The sequence below is a fragment of the Meles meles genome, chromosome 2 (assembly GCF_922984935.1).
Source record: "Meles meles chromosome 2, mMelMel3.1 paternal haplotype, whole genome shotgun sequence".
NCBI lineage: Eukaryota > Metazoa > Chordata > Mammalia > Carnivora > Mustelidae > Meles > Meles meles.
Window position 1 is genome coordinate 113,871,245 of NC_060067.1, and position 19,236 is coordinate 113,890,480.

Genomic DNA, 19,236 nt, shown 5'->3' on the forward strand with positions numbered 1-19,236 from the left:
ACTAATGTGGATCTTTTTGCCTTGTATGCAGTAGCAGTTTAAAACAAAAACAAACCAAAAAAAAGAAAAAAAAACAAGACCGAATCTGTCTCAGATTGAAATTTTGCTCATTGTCATTTCTTATTGAAAAATAATCTGAATTCAAAATACCAAGGTTAATTTTCCCTTTCCATGTGTCCTGTCCTCGCTCAGCTATTTTCTCAAAAGGCCAGGAAATCAACTTAGACATTCCAAATAGAAAGGTAAATAGAACTTTTTTGGTAAACTGTGGGGCCTGCCATGAAAGGACTGTGAGCCGCTGCCCAGTGATAGGAGAATCTCTGTGCATTTTAAAGAGTGAACTGGTGAGGGAGGTAGGCTGGATGAGCTGGTGGAGGAAACAGGAAGACTCCCTGGAGGCTGAATGCCTGGTTGAGCTATGAGGGTGTAGGGGAAGAAGCCAGGCCTGAGCCTGAGTCTGGAGGATGGAAAGTGAAATATATTTGAGGGGAAAAAAATGATTTCACCACTGGTTAGAAGTGTTGCAGAAAAGTGACAAAATACAATATGAATATGTAGAAACCTGGGGCACTGGGAAAATGGTGAGCGCGACTGGTTCAAGGAGGAAGGACAAATTCTGATGTTGATGTGAGTAGTGTGTGCCGATAGGGATCTGTGATTAATGCTGGAGATACCGTCCCAGAGTCACCAGGGTGTGGAGCCTCTGAGGGGGAAAAAGTGCAGAGGCAGAAAGAAGAGAACAGGGGAAACATTCCTATTTAAGGTTTGGGTGTGATGAGCCAAGCTAAACAGAACATGTAAGGATAAGGCAGATAAACATGGAGTTTGCATCTGGCATGGTAAGGAATACCGAGCAGCTCCTCAGTGAATGTTTCTGAATGAAAGAATGAATGATTGTAAGTGTTATGGAGAAAAAATCAAAAGTAAAGAGAGTTTCAAGATGGTGAAGTGGTTGACACAGGTATCATTAAAAGTAAAACGTAAAGAAAGAGAATAATGCAAGAAATCACTGGATTTGGGGCGCCTGGGTGGCTCAGTAGGTTAAAGCCTCTGCCTTCGGCTCAGGTCATGATCCCGGGGTCCTGGGGTCGAGCCCCGCATCGGGCTCTCTGCTCTGCGGGGAGCCTGTTTCCTCCTCTCTCTCTGCCTGCCTCTCTGCCTAGTTGTGACTTCTCTCTGTTAAATAAATAAAATATTAAAAAAAAAAAAAAAGAAATCACTGGATTTGTCGAGGGCCGGACACTGGTGGCCTTTAGAATTTTTTCAAAGGATGGAATCCCGGTTGAGAAGGGTTCACGGTGTGAGTTAGTGGTGAGACAATGTAAACTGTCATATATAGGTGCTGAGGATAAATAATAAAACAGTATGTTAGGATAGAGGGCCAGAATTCTGTTATGTAAGTAATCGTATAGCAGAAAGTTTTCATTTCTTTAAGATGTTTTTGGAACTTGGTAAAATAATAGTTGACATTATTATTTCTTGGAGAAACTCAATGATATTCCCCTTTTGAGTCCTCAAGCTCTTATTTCTGTGTACAGCTGAATGAAGGCTGCAGGTGTAGGGGGAAGAGAGTGGAGTCCAGGTATATTTAAATCTTATTCTCTCACTGTTCTCCACGGTGTTCACATACCGCAGTCCTACTTATAAAGAAATGGTTCAAGGTGGTTTATGAAAACACAGTCTTTACAATGAGAGGAAAAAATGGTAAATAAGTGGATGAAAAAAATGAGAAAATGAGAAAAAATAAGATTTGAAAAGATAACAAAGTCAGGTGAGCAGTTAAAGTATAAAACATTTCGTGTGATTCCCAGTATATTTCCTGGTACTAGGTCATGAATTTACTATTCCAAAGTTTTCAAGAAGGGAATGTGATAAGTTTCAAAATCCATGTGTCCATGAGGAAAAATACGCCCAAAAGAAGTTCATGTATTTCTCCTTTCATTCCACATAAAGAAAACATTTTTTCTTTGTTAATACAGTGAACAACATCCTTAAAATAAAGACAGCAATGAGTTTTCATAGGGCTCCTTCTGTTAGTGTCCCTCCATGTTAGTAGATGGTATAAGGTCCAAGTATAAATACAGTAAAATAATTCCAAAAGGATTCATCAGTTCAGTCAGAGCGTAATACTTAGTTGTTCTGGGTATCTATCCAGGGTTAGATTCTGGCTTGTTTAGGAAAATGGTGGCAAGCCCTTCAGAGCGGCTTCCATATTTTTTTTTTCCCCTCAATTGAGCTTTTGATAGCAAGTGAGTTAGATATTCCCTGTCAGATACCCAGAGTGCAAATATTTCAAGTTGCCAGTTATATGTGAAACTGTGTGCTTCAAAAGGCAGCTGAGTCTTGGGTGGGATTGTCATCCTGAGAGATCTGACAAAAGACATGTATGTTAATAGAAGGCATCTTGTCTCTACAGAGGTGGATGGAGACAGATTCTCTTCAAGAAGTAATGTTGAGCTTGCTCTAGCAAATAGGCCAAAAAAAAAAAAAAAAAAAGTCTCAAGGCCCTAAACCCAGATAAGCCACCCAAAACACACCACTGTGTGAAAGAAACTAAATCATTTGTGCTTGAAATCTAGCTTTGCCTGTTACTAGTTTTGAGGCCGTAGGCAAGTGTGTTAATATCTCTAGATTTCAGTTTCCTCTTCCAGAAAAATAAGTAAAATAAATACTTATCCTAATTCCCTTATAGGTGTGCCGTGAGCAGCAAATGCAATTGTTTTATGAAAGTTTTGTAAATTATGCCCTTCTGTGTAGGAGAAGTTCTCCTCACTTGATAACTGCAAGCAAGGGATGAGAAAAATCTTTCTGACAGGAAACTCAAACTCCTCTCTGAGGGGCTTTGTCCCAGAGGCTTCAGAATCCACCCAGCATTTACCATATTGTCCTCACTGGACATTGAAAAGCCTTGAAAACTTTAATTATTGTTCCTTACTGACTTTTGACTTAATTGCTGCTTCTGCAGCTGATTTTGCTCTGTGTTCATTTCCATGTCATCTGCAGTTCATTTTGAGAGAATTTTCGCTGAAGTATCTCAGGTAACTTGTGTGACATAAGGGGTGGAGCCCACTGCAAAAACATGAGTCAGGCTTATTTATATGTATTTTCTACTAGTTTTGTTCTGTGTATTTTATTATCCTCGCTTCATGTAAAGAAAGGAAATGTGGACTTAAACGTTCTGACCTTTGGTTTCACATAGTTTTAAATCTTTAATCTTCCCTAGGTCACTCCTTCCATATATGCTTGGAAATGTTTCCAATTTCAGCACTACTTCTTTCATCTTGAAAACAGAAAGATTCTCATCATTATTTCTTCTTTGTTTTTCATTCCCCATCACGAATTCCGCTTCACCACTTCCCTATTCATTACATTCTTGCACCTCAGTGGGTTAATAAATTCTTTTGACACCTACTGCCCCTTCCTTCCCTTGCTCTCCCTCCTCCAAGAATGGTGCCCATCAATATTGCATGCCAGGGGTGTGCTTGGAGAGTACGGGTCTGACAGCTCCCCAACCCAGCAGGGAGGCTGCTCCCTTCTGTTCCAACTCAGTGATGAGAAGAACCCCTCCTCTTTCTGCCTCAAGCACCGGCTGCTAACAGCAGACTGAGAGACAGATGTTTCCAATCTCCAACTATATTGCAAGGACCACTTGAAATGGATTCCACTTAAATCTCCTTCCTTAAAAGTTTCATGCTCACTTCTCAAGGTATACTTGTAACTGAAAGGTAAGAGTAGTGCTCACAAAAATGTAGTCACTGGTATTTTTTTTTTCCCCATCATGGTAGGAAAAGTAGAATTAGCAAGAATAAGGCTACTGCTTAGGACAGATAGTATGATATTAACTATGCCACAGTGAGACCAAAACTTCACCCATGTACTAAGAGAATGAATTTCAGAGTAGAAGGAAGGAAGAAAAACTGGGTTAAAGGGAAATTAAAACTAAGGGGTAAAGGGGGGGCGCCTGGGTGGCTCAGTGGGTTAAGCCGCTGCCTTCGGCTCAGGTTATGATCTCAGGGTCCTGGGATCAAGTCCCGCATCGGGCTCTCTGCTCAGCAGGGAGCCTGCTTCCCTCTCTCTCTCTCTGCCTGCCTCTCTGTCTACTTGTGATCTCTCTCTCTGTCAAATAAATAAGTAAAAAATAAAAAAAAAATTAAAAAAAAACTAAGGGGTAAAGGGGATGGTAAAGACTTCTTAATAATTTTATTATTCCAAAAAATACATTTCCAAGTACTTTGATAAGTTAGATTTAATAAAACTGTGTCATTTTTCATCTAGGATGGAAAGATGGTGAAGACTAAAAGGAGATAAAAAGTATTTTTATTTTCTAAATAGGAAGAAAGAAAAGCTATAGGTTGGTGAGATCCTTGCAAAATTTTAGAATGAGAGGTAGCAGTGATAACCAAGTCTTATTAAGGAGAAAATATGTCAGATATGTCAAAAGGATAATAATTGTCAAGAGCTAGGAACTCTCAAGGATTTTTCTTTACCATAGCTGCCACAGTTCTGTGGATGTTGATAGATGACACAAGACTCCTGGGTCAGAGACAAAGGACAGTTTGTTACTCACAGCAGTAGCACAATCAAGAGTTTTACCATTTTTGTGCCAAGTCCCAACACCTCAGTTTCAAAAGGGAGAAGAAGAGAAAATCACATGGTATCTACCTACTCATTGTTTGCATTCCAGGAAGGACCTCTAGCTTAGAGAACTTGAGTTTTTTATAATAGGAAGTAGACATGTTTGCCATTTGCTCTAAAGATGAATAGTATCTTTATCTTCCAAGGTGATTGCTATACAGTTGTCTTGAAAAGACATACAGAAAATGAAAGATCCATGGAGAATTGTCTTCCAAGTATATGTCTTCCAAATACGCACACAAACACACACACAGATATATATATATATAAAACAGCTGCCATCATTCATTGAGTGTTAAATTAGGGTGAACTATAGATATAAGCTAACTTCTAGATTATTTCGTAGTTAATATATTAACTATAAACAAAGAAAAAAATCTTAGCGGAAAATCCTTTTTAAGTGACCATCACAATTATAAGGGAATTTGATATGTCCACTATAATATCCATGTGAATGAAATGGAAAGATGTGAATCGGACAATGTATCTTTTAATTGGTTTATATTTGGCTAAACCAACAAATTCAGATTATTGATGTCAGACTGGAGAGAGTCTTCGGGTAGTATTTTTGAAAAGGTCTTTGCCATTTTGTACTACAATGCTATCAATGATTGGAACAAGACCAAAAATGGCAGGCACATTAGATTTATGGTGGCTAAAAGACTGGAAGATTTGGCCAATATTTGAAAGAAAGACAGCATTAAGAAATAGATGACCTGAAATTTTCCCTGAAACTTAAGGTGAAATTAAATAGCTAAATACAAATTTCTGTACATAGGTTCAAAAACCATCACTGCAACCACAAAACTATAGACTTAGTCTAAGAGCCTTTCATATTAGGAATACACTGAGTGGTTAGCTTTAACAAATTACTTGACCTTCTTGGGGCTTCATTGCCTCATTTTATCAAGGAGATGCTTAACCATATTATCTCCATATTCCTACGTAACTGAAGCCTGCAATAATATTTACAAATAATTACTTGACTGAAAATAATCTAAGGCAACAGTTCGGTGAGGCATTGATACAACTACATATTCCAAATCAAGGAAAATAGTAGTCCTACTATGCTGGCAATGTAAGCATAATATTCATTATCAGACGCATCAGTTTAGTGAAGACATTGGAATCCTAACAGACATCTATATAAAAGTGAAGATAGAAATATGGGGAGATATCTGGAAACCATGCTTTTCTAGTTGAAGTTCAAAAATTGAGGCTATTTGGGGCACCTGGGTGGCTCAGTGGGTTAAAGCCTCTGCCTTTGGCTCAGGCCCAGCAGAGAGCCTGCTTCCTTTCCTCTCTCTCTCTACCTGCCTCTCTGCCTACTTGTGATCTCTATCTTTCAAATAAATAAATAAAATCTTTAAAAAAAATTCTAGAACTATAGAATACAGTTCTATATTCTATCGGGTCATATTTGAAAGAATGAATCTGCTCTACTAGCCTAGATTACTTCTGAAAGTCATTTGGAAGTTTAACTCTAGGGTGTCCTTACTCTGAAGTGACTTTTTTTTTTTTTTTTGAAGTATTTCTCAAGTTAGGTCCTAAAAAAATAAAAGTATGTAAAACCCTGTGAGAGCAATGGCAAGTATTATCAATAAAGATGGTTATGTAATCTCCCAAGGACTCTGTTCCTTCTTGTTCCATCCTAAAAGTATTGGTACGTGAATTCAGAGGAAATTACCAGAGGCAGACCTGTGTCTGGTGGAAGGAGATCAAAGAGATACTGGCTGATTCACTGTTACCATAAATATCTCCAGTCATGAAGATTAAATAAAGTCTTGGTATAAAGGACATGTCTTCCCATTTAATTCTCCCTCTCCCTCCAACCAAAAAAAACCTAAAAACAAAACACATAAAAAACTCCCAAGAAGAAACAATTTGTAAAACTTCAGACCTAAAAATCTCAGTGAGTACGTAGTAAGTGGATGCTATGCAAATGTCACTGGTGCCAATCTCTGCTCTTCTCCTAGGCCACCCATGGAAGACACCCAGACACTCTTGACCCCTGTGGTGAGCTGTGGGCCTCCCGGAGCTCTGCTGACCCGCCCCGTCATCCTCACTATGCATCACTGTGCAGATCCCAATACCGAAGACTGGAAGATACAGCTCAAGAACCAGGCAGCACAGGGACAGTGGGAGGTGAGCTTCCACTAGGATAAAGACGGAACCTAAGAAAAAACCATGCAAACAAACTGGAGTAATTATAGGAAGGTTTTTGAAAGCAGAACATGAATTTTAGCTTACACTCAAAAGAAGAGAGAGAGGGGAAGAGAGTGTATGAGAAGAAGGGAGGGAGGGAGAGAGACGGGTTCCTGAATGCTCCATCTACTGATGGGTAGGCACAATGAAAATGGTGGTCAAGCATTTGCTAACTCCTAAAGGAAAGTGTATTTGAGAGTCTTAGACAAGTCCCTGTTGGAACATACATACTATGTCTTAGGATAGGAAACATCTATATACTTTTGAAATTTGCAGGTAGAAAAACACTGTGCCTGGGTCAGAAAATGGTAGACATTGTAGACGCATACAGGGAATATAGTTCTTCTGAACTGAAGTTGGGAAAACAGAAAGGGTGCCTCTCCTAAGCTCTGCTAGAATGAAGAACACCTGTGGTGTCTTGGCTCTCTGTGGCGATTGCCATCATAACTTCCTAAGGCTAGTGCCTTAAAAAGATCCTGTTCTTCACATCAGAATTCTTCAATTAGCACCCAAAGTTACACACAAAAGAATTTGTTAGATTTACCAAGAAGATTTTATACCCAGTAACTAAAAAAAAAAAAAAAAAAAAACCAGCTTGCGTATTTTCGTGTCATCCCTTGAAAAGACAGTATCTGTTGTTTAAGTGGGAAATCGCCCAATTAAACATTACATTTTAGAATATTCCAAAGAAGGCACATTTCAGGAATATGTTCATCAAAAAATGTCTAATAGTTTTGAAAGCTACCCCTGTATTTTCGTGTAATCATTACAAGGCATCCAACCTATATATTATATACTTTGTGATTACTTGTGGTATTTTTCTTTTAGGAAAGAAATTTTTAGGAAAAAATGTACATGAAGAGCCAAGCCTTTAATATTATAGGAAAAAGTAGTATTACAATTAGAAAGGCATCCCTGGGATTACTATAATTTCCTTCTTAAGGACATGTTCTCTTGGCCACATGAGGGGATCACTCCTTGCCAGAGGACCGAAAATCCAAAACTAAAGTCTAAGTGTATGCTTTATGTTAAATTATGACCAGACTTAGCCAGACCTAACTTCCAGTCCATTTAAGCTTGAAATGATTTATCTCGAAAACATCCCAAAGTCTTAATCTCAAGTGATTCTAAATTGTTTGCACAAGACTCTGCTTGATACCCTATTACCTTATTTCTGGACTTCAGTAATAGTAACAGTAACAACAACAAAATGAAATAAAGAAATGAGAAGAGTAGAAGAGGGCGATGCTTAAGAATGCACTCCTAGACCCGTGGCAGGGACAAGATGCATCTTTATTTTCTACTATGTCTTACTGGGGGCTTTCTGTGACATGCTTCATGGATTCATTTCGAGGCTTGCCCTCACCCTGCTGGAGGGGATAAACAAAACAAAACAAAAACGTATTTCCAGGTGTTCTTTTGGGCTAAAATAAACCCGACGGTTCTGAGTTTCTCTCTTTGCCGGTGCGGTTAGAGCTTCATCTTTGAGGACAGGCACAGTTGAAGAAATGATTCCGTGGATGGCATTACACCCCCCCCCACTATCGTTCAGATGATGTTGCAAGCCTAGCTAATAAACAACCACCCGAGGTGGCAACTTCTTTCATATCTTTGTTCAGCCCCAGAGACTCAATTTATGATGACACATTCATTCATTTTTTTTGACAAATAGCTATTTGCTCCCTATGAACCAGGCCCACTGAGCTGCAGTGGGAATCAAAGCAGATGTAGTTCCTGCCTCTGTGGAGAGAAAGTAGCCTAATGGAGGCAGAATCAGGCCCACACATGTATTTTATTTCTCCCACATGGAGTTTTCTTTTAAATTTGAATTAATTAAAAATTGGAAAACTTCACATGAAAAATGTGAACTTCCAGCTTCTCTTGAAAAATTCAAGGTGACTTTCTCACTGGGGCTGCATGTCTACATAGCTGTGATGAGCTGAGCCCAGTAGAGACTGAGCTCTTTAGACAGGCTTGTGCTCCACTTTGCCCCAGTCTCCCCCACTCCCTATTGTCTTCTGCCCTACCTGCTTCACAGGTTCCTATTACCTGGCTGCCCTGAGATGCATGCGGAATTTTGACCCTTGGTTTTTAGGTCCTACACTTGGCCTTTCAGATAATTTTCTTCTGTGGCCTGAGCCATTTGCATAAATCAAAACTTAGTTGCGTTTGTAACTATTTTAACAATATTCAACACTTCCATTTATTTTTATTTCTTGCTAAATATTTTCAAAAGCTGAAAGGGTAGGCTGTTTTACCAGGGAAAAGCATTGAGCTTGCTATATTGTACTTTCTCTAGGGTCTAGCAGCCCAAATTGCTGAGAAAAAGCAGTGTACTGCTTTGAAAATAATTGACAGGTGAGTTTGGAAAAACACGGTAGAATGGTGTTGCATAATTCCTTAATTTCTCTAAACCTTTTTGAACCCCTAGATTTTTAGGGAAAACTTACTACTCTATCATGACATTGAAATAAACCAGTACTTCTAGATTCAATCAGACCCTTAGAGATTAAAACCTTAAATTCTCAGAAATCAGTAATAAACTCAGGTGCACTGAAATTAAGAGGATAATTCATGAATTTCTTTTGGAATTTTATGTCGATTCCAGTAATGTAGACTCACAGACGGAAAAAAATGCTAAATAGGGGACATCTAAATAAAAAATATTAGCAATATGAAGGCAAGGGCAAGGGAGACACTGATCAAGAATGGAAATAGGGTATAATAAAGCTGAAGAAAGGAAAAAAAATCAACCCAGGAAAAGGATGATCACACTTGCAGAAGAGATGCTGCTGTGTCTGCCTGGCTCCATTATGGTGGCCAGCGGGACCCACAGTGGCTCAATCACGGCTCCTTTCATCCTCTCCTTCAGGATGTGGTGGTGGTTGGGGAGGAAAACTTCACCACCCCATGCTACATTCAGCTGGATGCAGAGGCTTGCCACCTCCTCACAGAGAACCTTAGCACCTATGCCCTGGTCGGGCAGTCCACCACCAAAGCTGCTGCGAAGCGTCTGAAGCTGGCCATCTTTGGGCCACTTTGCTGCTCGTCTCTGGAGTATAGTGTTCGAGTCTACTGTCTGGACGATACCCAGGATGCCCTGAAGGTACGTCGCTCCTGCCAAACCTCCTCCTCTCCCTTCACACCAAAGCCAACATGTGGTGTGGCGGAGCACACCCAGAGAAGGAGTGTGTGTGTGTGTGTGTGTGTGTGTGTGTGCACGCCCAATGCGTGAACCTAAGCGTCTAGCCCCAAAAGATGCAGTTGGGAAGAAAAGAAAAAAAAGACATTTCTCTTAGGCCATGCTGATAAATGAGTGGTTTCCATTGTGCTGATGCCTCCCAAGGGCTACTTTTGTTTACCTTCCTTGATTTCCTTTAATGAAAAATTTAGAAGAAGTAGAAGAATTTGGCAACGAGATGTGGATGGTAAATAATGTGCTTCCATGTTTATCTCAGCTGTGTGCTTCCTCTAAAAGGAATTGGCGTAATTGCTCACACTGTATGTTCCTCTTGTGTGCCACTTCATTTATATGCTTTCCCATTCTTTTTATGAGGACTGTGAGGAAGAAGGTTAGCATTTGACAACAGGCTGCTGCTTTGCAGAATAAATGAGCTTAATTCCTGGTGCTATTATTGCGATTCATTTTATCCCATTTGAAGCTTTAAAGGATATAGTGCCTTTGAAGAAGTTATGATCTAGAAGGAGGAATAAAGGAAGTATGCCAAGGACGGGGAGACAAGTCAGAGTCTGGTAAATGCTAGAGATGAATGCAAAGTTCTATGGGAGGCAGTACAGGAGAGGTGGGGCATAGTATTTTCAGGACGTGTGGAAAAGAGCTGATATTTGAAATTGGCCCAAATTAAAGGGAGGGTTTGACCAGCATCTTGAGAAAAAAATACAAAATACCAAGGTGAAGAGAATAGCGGGAAGAAACACAGAGGGAACAGTAAATACAGACTTCATATGAGCATTCTATTTCCAGGAAGCCCGGAATGATACATAGGAGTTTTATTGAGTGAACCTCAACTGCCAGAGAGAGGAGTTGAGACTCAGCCTCTTGAGTTACTGGAGAGCCAGTGGACAGATTACAACCAATGAAAGACGTGATTGGAAATATACATTGGAAATATTAGTCTGACATCAGTGAAAAGATAGAGTCAAGAAGAAAAGTGTGGTAGATCTGGGTGGAGGATGGAGGAGTGAGAAGAAGGGAATGAGTTGTGGAAGGACCTATAGGAACTTCGGTGGGACCTGGTGACCCACACTGTATGGGCGGAACAGAAGATGGAAGGTGCCTCTAAGTAACAGCAGCACGCTTAGGGGCAGGTAGCTCTAGGGGGTGTGGACATGGTGACTTTGCTTTGAGAAATATTGAGCTAGAGTTTTGCCTTAGACATCAGGACCATGGTGCCCAGGGACAGTTAGAAATCCACGTGTGGCTTTCTGGACAGAGAGCAGATCCTGAAGTAGAGACTCAGGAACGAATGATATAATATTGGTATGTGTCATCCCTGTGATCAGGGAGACTATCAACGGAGAGCAGAGGGATAAGACAAGCAACCTTGTTGAAAATAACAAGCATTACCAAGAACTTCCTATGCGCTGGGCACAATTCTAAATGCTTATTAACTCATTTCATCTTTACAGCAACCCTGTAAGATATCATTAACCCCATTTTTCAGATGTTCAATTCAGGGCAAAGAAAAATTAAGTAAATCGCTCTAGGGCACACGACCCTTGAATGGAGAAAGCAGGCTTCCAGCCCAGGCAGCTGGCTGCAGGCTAGATCCTCCCCCTCCCGCTCTGTACTATGAGTTGCTGGAAGAGCCACACCCTAAACACGGGGGACAGTGGGGAGCCCTGCCTTTGCAGGGGGTGAGCAGGGGCAGCCAGAAGAGGGAGCTATAGAAGGATGAGCACCAGGAGGAGAAAGAGGAGACATGTAGGAAAAAATGTGTCAAGGAAGCCAAGGGAAGAATTTTTTTCTACACATCAAAGTATTTCCTTCTGGAATTTCCATCCAGAAAGTAGTTCTGGGTCATGAAAGCAGAGTGTTGCAGGTTGGGTCCACGGAGGGGATGAGACACAGGATCTATTTTTGATGGGTGACCTTGTAAGAGTTTGTGATGTTGAATAAATGATGGGAACGCGCAGCTGTAGTGTCCAGCTCATGGTTCTTTCTTTTATATTCCTTGCCGATGTGCTGCTTCTAAGGCCCTGTCAGGATAGAAATCATCCTAGCTTAAATTCTGTGTAGGGAAAACTGTATTTGTAGTGGAGCTGTGGGATCTGATTAAGGCAAATCTTTTAACCATTCCAAGAAAAATCATTGTTAAAAGCACACTATAGAAGCTCTACATCATATTTGAAATGTTTGATACACGTATTTTATATTCATTCACATAGTTCTCATACTTAGGCACTCTCAACCTTTCTTCCCAAGAGAAACACACAAATCTGTGCAAGAAAAGGTAGTAATTCAATAAAATAATTTTAATTGTTTTAATTGGTGAAAAGAAATGCAAATGGCCAATACCGAGAAAGATTGACAAACAGGTTTAAGCAGTAAATACAACCCAGGAGCAGTTTGCATCATGGTCAGTGCTTTCCAAATAGACATTTATAAATTCTCAGCATCTGGGGATCCAGCACTTAGCCTGAAACAAATATAAATAATGGATAAGGCTTTCCTGCACCTCGTGGCCTTTTAATAATGTAAAAATACCAAAATCCTAGTTATAGGTAAACGGTCTAGCCGACATACTGAAGAGACAATTAGTTCGGTCCCAGAAACGCTGCCTAACATCCATGCTTGAATTGGAACCTTGGGGCTGATTTTTAGAATGGCCCTTTCTTACCTGAATTCTGCCATCTTGGCACCCTGCCTGCCAGGGCTCCCCACCCGTCTCTGCCATCTCCCTGCTTCTCTCACGCCCATTGCCTATAAATAGGACATTTCCAAATACCTCGTCCTCCTTCAAGCCCACCGGCTCCCCTCTCCCCATTCTCATCCTCCCTGAGTCAGTAGTTCTCCAGTTCTCCAGTCCTGCACAGAAGACTCAGTTGGAGAAGCTTCAAAAAAGACTTGCTCAAAAAAAAAAAAAAAAAGAAAAAGAAATAAATAAAGACTTGCTCCGGGCTCCCAACCCGAAGGTTCTGACCTAATTGGTGTGGGTATTGGGGCTTTTCTTTGTGCACTCCCTGGGTTACTCTGTTGTGCATCTAAGATTAGGAACTGTTCTCCTAACACTTGCACAGATCTTTTTGGAACTTTAATCCTACTAAGGACAAACTTCCCTACATCCTTGAATCGCTCTCTCCACCGTTCCTTCACCTACTCACATTAACTGCACCTGGATCTTCCGAGTAACGGGGTCTCCATCACAGTCCCTGCTATGAAGACCACTCCCTTGAGCTAATGCCAAGGCCAAGAGGAGGAGTTCCGGTCCGGTCCTTCTCAAGACCACTTCTGGGGCATTGTTCTACCTGGAGGGCTGGCTTTTTCTACTGCCCTTCTTATTCTATTGTTCTGCCATTCGTGATCTATTTCAGTTCCCTAGCCCCAGATCCCCTAGTGCCTACCCCCAGCCCAGCAGTACCTGCCTCAGGGTCTTTCTTTCCACTCATTTTATTCCAATCATTCTCTCAGATTCAAAGTCACCATGAATCACAGTTCTTTGCCCCAAGTTATTCTGGTAACCTTCACAGCATCCCACATTATCTTTCTGCCGGTGTAGATGTGCTCTGGATTTCACCCTCATTAGCATCTCCACCTGCCAAGATCCCCACCTGTGAAGCTCCCCATTTCTGACCTTTCATCTCTCACTCACAAAAGGCACACGGGCCACCCTTGGTTCTCAAGGAAGACCTCCCTCAATCTTTCCTGATGTCCTGCCACACACCCTCCTCTGCTCTCCTCCAGATCTCCAGGGAACTCACTTCTACTCTAAATCCCTTGCCAGCTAGAGCTGCTGCAGGTTTTGCTCATTTCCACAGCTAAAGATGACCGCCCCCTGAACAAGCCCTCTGGGTCTACATCTAGGTTGCTGAGTTGCTCTGAAAATCATAAATGTCTACTTGAGTCTCCTCTACTCTCAAGGTAGCTGCCCTAAATTATGCCTCCCCTGCTGCTCTGCACTCCTTCCGCTTATCCCTTCTCGAAGCCTCAGATCTCACAGAGCGCTTCTTCTGGTTCTCTTCCTCTCTCCCCGTATCCCTGTTTATACAGCAGCCCCTCCATGCTGCACAGTGACCTGCCTCCTACTGCCCACTCGAGGGACCCTCCCTTAGCTCCAGACCTTTACTCTTCAAACCTTTTCTTTCAGCCTCTCCTCAGCCATTCTGGGCTCTGATGCAAAGGAACTCTATTTCCTTGTTTGGGCTTTAATCCAGCTCCTCTAGCCCTCCATCTGCAAGCAGCAAATGGCACAGGACCAAAAGTGGATCTCCCCGGACCTGATATTTTCTTTTAGTTACCACTGTGTCCTGGGGACTGCTTCGGAATTGTGGAAACCGTCTCAGAAGGTTGGACTGGGGCAGAGGGGGAGCCCAGCGGGCCACTCATTCTCAGAGGTTCAGAATTACACAGTCTGCAGAGCTACTGGAAAAACCTGTGGCCCAGTGTCTGGAAGTGAACATATCAAGAATATTAATTCTCACTTTTTATCATATGAGCTTACAGTGTCCATGTGGATGGGGAGGGGGAAAAAAAAAAGGAGACCACCCCATCAGTGAGTCTCAAGCAAACTGGGTACATCCTTTCATCTTCCCACCCAGTTCTTTGAGTCTGGCAGCCCTGAGGACACTTTCTCTGAGTTTTGTTAAGCCGGCAGGCAAAAATGGTCACCTGAAACTTAAAAGCTGTGTTTAAGAGTTGGGAAGAATTGCTGAGAATTAGGATGCCAGAGGTGAGTTTTAGAATAAAAGTCAAGGCTACTGGGAGACAGGGGGTTCTTTCATCCGCCTTTTGGGTGGGTTTTTCTCCCACGCAAGTGCTCGAAGGACCCGCGAGAGCAGCGAGGGGGAGTTCACCCAGAGAGATAGAGATGGTAGGGGCTGTAAAAACAGTTCAGAGGCCATTCTTGGCTCACACAGAGAGGTCCCGTCTATTGTAAAGATGAAGTGGGATCAAAGATCAGAGTTTTGGCTCTGGGGATGCATGAGTGGCTCAGTCGGGGTTAAGCGTCTGCCTTCACCTTGGGTCATGATCCTAGTATGCTGGGATTGAGCCCCACATCGGGCTCCCTGCTCTGCTCATCAGGGAGTGTGCTTCTCCCTCTCTCTGGACTCGTCCCCGCCCATGTTCACACTCTCTCTCTCCCTCTCTCTCTCCCACTCACTCTCCCTCTCAAATAAATAAAATCTTTAAAAATCAGTTTTTCTGCTTCCCACCTCTTCAGGCGATTAAAGTAATAATACCGGTGTCCTCTCGTTATTTGCAAAGACTTAAATCATAATATAAAAAGACCAGAAATTAGCACAGAACAAGATTATATTTCAGTAAGTTTTGAAACACCCCGGGAGAAACAGACCTCTACGTGGAAATAAGGCATTTCTGTCCCGCTATCCTGAAGGTACAGTTTCTGAGATTTTCCTTTTGTAATAAATAGGTTTATCATAAACCCTGAGATTCAGAACGTAAAAGAAGAGTTATCTGCGTACATTATGGACAGCATGTGATGTTTATTGAATTGCTGACAAATGTACATATGATAGGAACTGTATATGTAAATTAACATAAGCTGGCTCTCTTCGTGTAGTCATTTGGCATGGAGAAGAGCCTTCTTTGGATTTCTTCAGCTTTCACCTACCCTAATTCAGGCTGCGGTCTAGAGTATAGAAATTCCGTGAAAGATCATATTTCGTGGGAAAGAAGAGAAAATGAAAGAAATGCTGAAAATGAGAAGAAGTGGGAGGTCTCGTTGAGAGCTGTGCGATTCTGTCTCTTGGGCTGCAGCCGCAGAAGGTCGCAGGTAGCCAGGAGAAGCTTTTGTCTTCTTCCTGCTGCTAATACTTCCCACTGTCCTTCTGACGCCCCTTCCATGGCAGCTGTGACCCCACAGAACCCAGAACACCTCCAGCCTGCCTCTTCCAGGTTTGTGAAGGCTGGCCTTTTCTTAAATTGGCCCCATTAGCCTTGTCTTTTCTTTCAGTTCCCTCAAATAGCCTCAAAACTAGCTTGACCTGTGTTTTATAATTTCAGGATGCTGGTCTCTGCAATTAAGTTAATGTATTTGTACACGTAACACAAGTATTGGACAACACCAAACAGTGTGTTAAAGATTGCAAATGTGTTTCTCTTATCCTTCTGCTGAGTGTATGGGAGGAAGTATGGTAGGGAAACTTAAAGTAGGCTGGTTAATGCGATTAGTTCTGCCCCTCCTCAGGTCTGTGGCTCTGGTCATTGAACTTGACCTCTTTGACTCACAGCCTTTGGTCTACGTCAGCGACCCTTAGACGATTCGAGGAGATTAAAGTTATTAAATTTCCTAGCACAAACAGTACTTGATGATGTTCCTTATTCCTAGATAGACATTTAGATAGAATGGCATTTTGAAAATGATGGCTCAATGAGGATACTAAATCTAGTTGTGATCATTATGAGGTGAGTTTCAGGTTTGTGGGCAGGCTATTTGGTCAGCCATATGGGGACAGGGATCTTCTTGGTGAATCTAAACTTAAACTGAATCTTTATTACCTTCTCATGAGTCTTGGCCCTGACCCTACCATATATTTTGGAAATGACCTGCCATGTTGAGTTTATTTTCTGAGAGAGAAGGAAAAGAGAGGAAAAAAATGAAAGTTGTGGTAGGCAGTATAGAGGCCCCCAAAATATCTGTACCCAATGTTCAGAACCTCCAAATATGTTACCTTACACGGCAAAAGGGACTTTGCAGATATGATTAAGGGTATGGGCCTTGAGATGAAGAGATTATCCCGGATTTTCTGGGTGGGTCGAATCTAATCACATGGTGTGTGAAAGTGGAGAACTTCTCTCAGCTATAGTCCAGGGAGCCATGACCGTGGGAGAGAGACCAGAGAGATGCGCCATTGCTGACTTTGAAGACAGAGGAAGGGGATGCTGAGCCCAAGAATGTAGCCAACCTCTGGAAGGTGGGAAAGACAGAAAAGCAAATTCTCCCCAGAGCTTCCAAAAAGGAAGGCAGCCCTCACAACACCTTGACTTTAGCTCGGTGGGACTGGGATCAGACTTTTGATCTACACAACTGTAAGGTAATAAACGTGAGTTGTTTAAAGTCATGAAGCCTATGGTAATTTCTTATGGCAAAATTAGAAACTAATGTAGAAATTTAAATATGGCAAGTTCAGTGGTGAAAAGTAATACAAGATGGCTTCACATGTTCTAGAACAACCTCAAAAGCCCTATTCCTAATTCCAGAGATGTGAGAGATCATCTTTTCTTCAGAAGTATGCTCAGAGGTGGTCCGGTGACACCGCTGCTTCCCCGAGTGACCCCCCTTTGCCATTTGGCTTTAAACGTGTCACAAAGCCCCCTGACCAGGCAGGCCAGACATGGCAGCTCAGACTGAGCATCGGTGGCGGCGGCAGCTGCGGGAGCAGCAGGCAGAGCCCTGGAAACCAGGTGACTCGATGGGGAATGTTTGCCCACAGTCCCCAGAGGCCAGCCTTGTTGTCATGAGGGATGGAGCACGGCAGACACACTCAGCGGGGAGAGCACAGCACCCGGTGTGAGCACAGGAAGAAGAAGTAGCAGGACCAGTGGTGGTGACCCGAGCAGGTGGCAGAGGTGGCCGAGGGCTGGCCTCCGGGCCCTGTGGCCAGAGGAGGGGTGTCAGCCGATGAGAACGGAGAGTAGCTTGGCTGAAGAGCTGGCAGGGACCAGCAGAGAAGGACAGCCACTCTCTGTGGCCTCTGTTTGGGAAGCACGCAGGCCCACAGCTATGAGAGCCACAGAGAGCGTTGGCAGCAAAAAGAGAAATTTCTCATCCCCAGTGACAAGGGCAGGTCTCGGCATGGAATTAAAGAATGAACAGGAGTAAGGCAGGTTCCATAAAGATGGAATGAAGATGCGATTTCTTTTAAACTAAACCAGCACAACACTTGAGGCCTGGTCTTTTGAAGCGTGTGTGGCAGGCTGAATGTCGCCTGGTTTGGACTCTTGAGACCCCGGCCCGTGTGGTAGAAGCGTGGTGAAGGTGCGGCTCAGGGTGTGAACTGTGCAATTCGGTCTCCAGTGTCTGGTCCAGCGCCAGGGACAGAGTGTGGAGTGGGGGTCCCTCTCTGTCCAGCTGTCCCCAGGCTGAAAAGCTCTGGATCACAAAGCTTAGGTTCCCAATGCTGGCCCCAGGCTCCTTGGCAGCCCTCAATACGGCCAGCCGAATCGGGGCTATGTGTTTCCATCAGAAATAAAGAGCGAACAGACAAATCACATCCACACGATGCAGAGAACAAAGCCAGACAACATAAAACAAAGCCTTGATTTAACCTCCTTCCAGCCTTCTCTTCCAGAAGAAATCTTAATGCATTATATGAGATTCGAGTTTAATCATTTGTTTCCTCCCTTCTCCAGCTGATAAGATTTCTCATAAGGACAGGAAAGAATTGCTGGGAGGGCAGTGAGGAAAATGAAGGGGCTTGAGGGGGAGAAAGCTAAAAGCTAGTAACCCACAATTGGAACGAGCGCTCCTGGAGGAGCTGGAAGCTAAAACAAGTGCCTGCAACCAAGGAGGCCGCATGGTTCAGAGAAGAGAGAGGGAAGAAAGGAGGCGAGTTCTTGAGCAGAAGGAGGGCGAGCACAGAGTGTGGAGGCGAGTTCTTGAGCAGAAGGAGGGCGAGCACAGAGCGTGGAGAACAGGCCAGGACCTAGCGCTTCACACACTCCCTGGCACAGGCTCCCCTCGGGCAGAGCCTTCTTGCGTTCTGAAACCTGCGCCCTGACCATCTCCGCTGGCAGCTGTGTTGCTCCGGGGGCTCTCCCGTGTGCACTAGCTGGGAGACTGACACTCCAGCGGCCCTGAAGTGGAGGTGGTCTAACCCCCGAAGTAAAGCAGCATGAAAAATCTGGGGTTAGGGAGACCAGAGTGTGGGAGCTGTAAGGCTCCTGCCACTCGCCTTGTCCTGTGCTGCTGTCATGAGAGCTGATCCTCTGGGCTAAGAGCCTGGGAGAGATCTGGGTACTGGCCAGTGGTGCTCCCTCTGTACGTTCACACAGGCCTTTAGAACAGCTCAGATTTATTGTGGCTCTTAAGTGGCCCAGGCTAATGGCTTGGCATGGATAATGTCTTGGTTTAATTGGTTATTGTGAAAGCCGCTTGTTTCTACTGTGGAATCTCTTGTCCCTGCCTTTCAAGCGATCCCTCACAGGCCCCCTGAATCAATACAGCCCTCACTCAGGGCCATGAAGAGCCAGCA

The 19,236-nt window shown here is 43.1% G+C and overlaps 1 protein-coding gene across 3 annotated transcripts in view; it reads left to right on the forward strand.

Annotated features, from left to right (window-relative positions):
- UNC5C (unc-5 netrin receptor C) overlaps positions 1-19,236 on the forward strand; it is a 350,685-nt gene that overhangs the window by 314,124 nt on the left and 17,325 nt on the right. For all 3 annotated transcript variants that reach the window (XM_045998229.1, XM_045998230.1, XM_045998231.1), the window contains 2 exons: positions 6,612-6,780; positions 9,713-9,946. In XM_045998229.1, the coding sequence (XP_045854185.1) occupies positions 6,612-6,780; positions 9,713-9,946 (403 nt within the window). The remainder of the gene's footprint in view (positions 1-6,611; positions 6,781-9,712; positions 9,947-19,236) is intronic.